We start from the raw sequence: 6,323 nt of genomic DNA on the forward strand, positions 1-6,323 counted from the left end.
CGTGTTGTGTGGAATTTTATGTTAGATCATTCATTTTCATTTGTAGGATCTGCTCACGCAGGCGTAATTAAGGTTTTCATTCTAATGGGCTGTCTAGGCTGAAATGAAATTAGGATGTCTCAATTTATTTTCTGGGGATTTGAAACCAAAAGCAAAGAATTTCCCTTAGGAACATTTAATTGTCTTGCAATACTGTTATTTGGTGATAAATCCCAAAGATATATTTAGAATCTTGAAACTTTTTGCTTCCAGAATTAGAGATGATTTTTAAGTTTATAAAATCTAAAGGTACTTAATTGCAGTCTTTTTCCATTTAAATATTTTGTTCCTTTTGTACAATTTAAAGACATGGTGAAACACAAAAGGAAAACTCCATTGGATATATTAGTGAGTAGCTAATTCAAGAAATGGGTTAAATCTCTACAACTCAATCATTAAATGTAATATATGTTCAGCTTATCCCCCTTTTGCATTATATAATGAGGAAATTGAGTAGTCCTTGTCTAAGAGAAACAAAATGCTTCAGGCACTGCTGGAAAAATATAGCTTGGCAATTCATTATCGAAAATAAACTCCAAATGATTTTCCTTCTGCTTGTGCAGAAGTCCCAATGTCTTTAAAACTTTCAAAATGCAAAGATTTAACAAACCCACCTATAACTTCAAAAAGAATCTGCAAGGTGATGATAGCAATAGAAATTGCCACTGCAGTGAATGCATGCAACTTCTGTTTTCTTTCCTATTTCGTGTGTAAAGTTAGCAATATTTAACACTGTTAATCTTGTGCATGTTACTGTTGCCTTGTTACTGAATAATTCTTTGTTTTATGTGACAACATATAATAATTTCTTTGTGCTGGAAGGTTGGTGAAATTAAGGCTCACGCTGCTGAATGGAAAGCAAACGTGACAGCAGAGTTTAGGGAAACACGAAGGCGATTAAGTGTGGAAATTCATGACAAACTTCAAAGGGCAGCAACTATCCGAAACATGGAGCGAAGACGGCTTGGTTTGGACCAACGAGCCCATTCCCTTGATATGCTCTCCCCTGAGAAACGATTAGCATTTGCAGGTCTGGAAACAGGACAGTTCAAGGCCTCGTCTCAGGAAAGTATAAATGGAAATTCTAACAATCTACAGCAGAAAGAAACAAAGCAATATGACAAACACATGCAAGGAGCTTCAGAGGACAACATCATCAATAAAGTTGGATCTTCAGCAAGAGGGCCCAAGAGATTCAAAAATAGAGAACTAAAGAAAGAGATACCAGAGAATATTAGAAAAATATATGAAACATTTGGAAATTGCACACTGGATGAAGAGAAAAAGGAACAGGAACGAGAGAAAGAAAACAATACAAATGTTCCAGCTATAACAAGTTACGTCCAACATTCAGAAGTAGAAGATGACAGAACAACCAATGAAGCCAAATATCCAGAGAATAGGAAATTACTTGAAAAAAAGATATGAAAACGCTATGATGAACAATATAAAAAGTTTGAAGTTTTTTTACACTATTGATATGTGCCTTATCATTTTAAAATGTGAGAAAACCATTTTCACACATGCATGGTCTACACAAACCTTTAGATTGATTTATTATGCCACTGTGATATAGGGTTGAACTACCAAATATCAAACATCGGCTTGAATTAATCTGTTTGAACTATGGGAATGTGTTTGATGACTACATTCGTACCAATCTGGGAACATTTTATGTGGACCGAGAGCTCATTACCAATGCAGTATATCTTAGGAAAGAAGTGGATGGCTCTGTACATTATCAGAAGTTCCACTAAGTCTCCATCACGTTTATTACTGAGAGGATTCAGTTTTGGAATATTTATTCCCACTAATTTATTAAAATTGTTCGACAATTTTTAAACAAACATCAGTTTGTTTTAGGACCCTTGTGCATCTGCTTTGGCGTGTGTTGTACGTCCTGTTGAAGATGTTACATTTCTGATAGATTTAAGAATTTCTGCAGCAGAGAAATACATCAGAGTCATGACATTGCAATATTCCAGTGTAATTGTTGAAGATTGACATAAGCACTGAGCAAAAGACTGCGGTCTGCATGTCCGTGTCTTTGTAATTTAGTAAGAAACTTCTATGACTGATCTTGATATATGTTGAGTTCACAGGGCTGTCTTGTCCTGCTTTTACAAAGTTTCCTATATTAGGTTTTAAAAAAAATAGGGTATTGGGAATAATTTTAACACTAAAGTAATAATTCAAAGAAAGCATGTTGGTGTATGGATCTACGAGCATTCTCTTTGTTGTCTGTGTACTTCTGCAAATAATACAATTAATTTGTATTGGTTCTTGAAAATAACTAATGAATAAAACAAAGTCAGAATCTGATAAAATTAAACAGGTATTTTTAATCCTTGTACTGTTTTTATCTTTTCTCCTCTGTTAAAACATCAACCCACTGCTCAGCCTTGTTGACTAAGCTGTTAAGACAGACTAGTTACCTAGAATGCAGCTATTGTAGGTCAGAAAGGATTAAAGCAGTATGTTCCCCAAAGTCAGATACTTCTCTGTAGAATGTTTCATTTAGTAGCCAAATGGAGATTGATGCATGGATTCACATTGCTATCTGGTAAATTTGGATGAGTTAGTGCTGGGACTTTGCAACTTCAAAACTGAGAAAGGAGTGGTTTGATGCAAAACAAAAACGCCAATGAAAATCCATGAAGTGGGCGACCGCATTCCAGTTTAAGTGCTAGCGTCTGCTTTAGACTCAGCTTACAGACTGGGGTAGGGTAGTAAAATTTGAACTTACGATGGTTTGGGAGAGTGATCTGTTTTCTCATTGAAGAATCTTGAAACACCAAGTAAAGCTTCAAATCAGAAAGGCTATCTGTTTTTTCTTCGTTTCCTCATTCCGAAAGGAGTGTCTGGCAGTCAAACATATGAACTTACGAATCAAGAACAGGGGTAGGCCATTCATTTGTAATCTTTGGGAACTCAAATTCTGATTCAAGCCTGAAGCACCAGTTTGGCCTGATATCAGTAGACATAGGTACCACTTCTCTGTTCAGGTACTGTACCGACCCTCCCCAGAGGCCTGGCTGAGAGTTGGGGTATGGGAACTGTTGACGTGGAGAATCCCTGCAGCAGGCTAGTATCCAACATAGCTGAGGCCTGGCTGATTTTGCGGCTGTTCCAATGAACTCTTGTTAGTTACAGCAGGAGTCTTCCAGTTAGGCAAATGAATTTAAGTGCCAAATTGCATGTGCTAAAAACAAAATAACCAAAAAAGAAGTTATATTAAAATAGCATTGAAATAATGCAAAATTATTTGGCGTACACTGCCAACTGCATTTAAAACTACATTCCTATCTTGTTGCTGCAGCAAGAATTTGCTCACAAGTTGCAGTGTAGGTCCATCAATGAGGTCAGTGGGGTTGTGTAGTAATAAGTCAATTCCAATGAGGACTGCCTTCTTGTCCATGACAAGTATATCATTTTGTGTTTATAAGCTTTTAAAACATCATTCTATTTTTAATTCAAGCTGTCAAACCACATTCTCCAAGCTCTGCTTACTCCCCACCCACAGCACCTCTAGCTGCATGTTCATTCCACAGGACCTCAACTCCCACTTCCTGAAAGCCCATTTCCATCTCCATCCCTGGAATCCCATCCCACACCAACCCTGGGTGCCCCATCCACCCTGATACTCCCTGAACTCCGTCCACCTGGAATGCCATGCCCTGCCCTATCTCTGCCTGGAACTGCATTCTGATCCTAGAACTCCATCCTCTTGTGCACCTCTACTCTGTTCCCTGCAGCTGAGCCCAGAATCCCAATCTCCCTGCAACCCTATTCCCTCTCCCTCATGTCATGTAACTCCATCCCTGATTCCTCTGACCCCAGTGTTTGAACGTTTAAGTGGATCAAGCAATTATCAACTCCAATATCTTGGATTTTGAATTTAAAATACTAAAAAAGATGAAGATTAGCTGTTGAACATGAATAACACATTTCACCCGATGTCATTCGATCTGTTTTAAATCATGAAAATATCACCCTTGTCCTTATTCCAAGCAAAAACAAGCAACTGCTTCACTACTTGCAACAAGATTTGAGGCTACACAATGGGAGCAACAGAATCCTGCACTGTCAGAGGAAACGTTTGCTGAAGTCCCATCTCCTCTAAGGTAGCTGTAAAGGATCCCAACTCACTATTTCAAAAAACAAGAATGGAGTTATTCCTGGTACCTTGCCAATATAAATATCTCAATGAATTTCCCCCCAAAAATTGATCGTTATCATATTGTTGTGGGAGTTTGATGGGCATAAATTGCTGACTGTATTGACTCAGTACAACACTTCACAAGTACTTCATTGGTTATAAAGCATTTTGGAACACCATGTGGTCATGAAAGATGCTATATAAATTCCTTTTTTTTTTCTTTTTTTATTAGCAATGAGCTGTCTTTGATTTCCTTTGGAATAAATAAATTGGATATACTACAGATTATCTATTATTCATTATTTGTAGATCAAGTGCAGGATTAGAAATGTGTTATAGAGTGATAGAGTCACAGAGATACACAGCACGGAAAGAAACCCTTTGGTCCAACTTGTCCATGTTGACCGTATAACCTATATAAACCTAGCCCCATTTGCCAGCATTTGGCCCAGATCCCTCTAAACCCTTCCTATTCATATACCCATCCAGATGCCTTTTAACTGTTGTAACCAGCCCCTACCACTTCCTCTGGCAGCTCATTCCAAACGCGGGCCACCATCTGTGTGAAAAAGTTGCCCCTTAGGTCCCTTTTATATCTTTCCCCTCTCACCTTAAACCTATGCCCTCTAGTTTTGGATGCCCCCCACCCCATCCCAGGGAAAAAATCTCATCTGTTTACCCTATCCATGCCCATCATGATTTTATAAACCCTTATAAGGTCACCCCCCAGCCTCTGACGCACCAGGGAAAATAACCCAGCCTATTCAGCCACTCCCTATGGCTCAAACCCTCCAAACCTGGCAGCGTCCTCTTAAATCTTTTCTGAACCCTTTCTAGTTTCACAACATCCTTCCTATAGGAGAGAGGTCAGAATTGCACGCAGTACTCCAAAAGTGGCTGAACCAATGTCCTGTACAGCCGCAACATGACCTCCCAACTCCTATACTCAATGCACTGACCAATAAAGGCAAAGTTAAACCCAATATTTAATTTTATTAATGAACATCACAACCATAAAGGATATCTTTTTAATATATATATAAAATGAATGTCTTTCTTGTTTGTCAGTGTCTTGAACATCCTTTCAAGGACAATGTACAATTATATTTGAGCAACCAGTCTTCCCCAAAATTATGCTGCCTTTATAATAAGTATTAGCAGGACTGTTTAACTATGTACAAACAGAAGAGATTAGAAAATTTGTTTTACGTTATAATATTTTATTTGTCGGGATTTATAATTGTGTTTGAAATTTGTCACAACATGAAATTTCTTTTAAAGAATTGTAAAGATTGTCAACTGCCACAAGACTGGCCAGACTATGGAATTTTTTTCAGCAGCTTTGAAGTTACATTTATCATACTGTGTAACATTAAGCATATCTGCTTTGGTGAGATTCAAACCCATGTTCCCAGAACATTACCTAGGTATCTGGATTATTAGTCTAGTAATAATACCATCAGGCAATCGCCTCATGAGTACTGATTATGTAAAGTGTGCATAATGTCATCTTGTAACTGTTACAGGTATTATGTCTTGTAAACCATATCACATATTATAATGAGCTTTCTTTGAAAACATATCCTCTGAAAAGTGTAGAACAATGCAAATGTATAGTCAGTACTATCATAATCTCTGTTATCATGTAAAACAATTCTGTGATTATAAATGTAGAATTTTTATTCATACCAATACTGTACCACTTTTGAAAAAATAATTATGGAATGTGGGAAGGGCAGGGATGTCAGGTGAAGGTTTGCTTAGGATGCATGATACTTTTTGCACTATTGAATTTGAATTGTACTGACAAAGATCCAGCACAAATATGATAGACTAAGCATGTGTAAATTTCTATTCTCCTGTAGCTCCACCATTCCCTATTTTCAAAAGTTGGTCTCTGTCTCAATATTTTGTTTTCAGTCACCCTGTTTATCTTAGATATTGAAGTTGGTTTGATTTCTGCTTGTCAGGATCCAGCTGCATTTTCAGATATATTCGTGTTATTCCTTTATAAGTTCCTTTCCTGGAACTGAAGCATAATCTACTGTTTGAATTGATTTTTTACACTCTATTTGGATTGATGCTGATCACATCTCTGGCGCAGGCAGTGAAATGGAACAGATTG

General features: G+C 37.4%; 1 protein-coding gene across 1 annotated transcript in view; it reads left to right on the forward strand.

The window, feature by feature from the left end:
• The window catches only part of LOC109939131 (potassium channel subfamily K member 10), a 45,329-nt gene extending 43,428 nt beyond the window's left edge, over positions 1–1,901 (forward strand). The window contains exon 6 of the mRNA XM_020537427.2: positions 862–1,901. Within this exon, the coding sequence (XP_020393016.2) occupies positions 862–1,467 (606 nt within the window). The 3' untranslated portion in view covers positions 1,468–1,901. The remainder of the gene's footprint in view (positions 1–861) is intronic.
• The last annotated feature ends 4,422 nt before the right edge of the window (positions 1,902–6,323 follow it).

The sequence above is a fragment of the Rhincodon typus genome, chromosome 8, assembly GCF_021869965.1.
Source record: "Rhincodon typus isolate 14 chromosome 8, sRhiTyp1.1, whole genome shotgun sequence".
In the NCBI taxonomy this organism is placed as follows: domain Eukaryota; kingdom Metazoa; phylum Chordata; class Chondrichthyes; order Orectolobiformes; family Rhincodontidae; genus Rhincodon; species Rhincodon typus.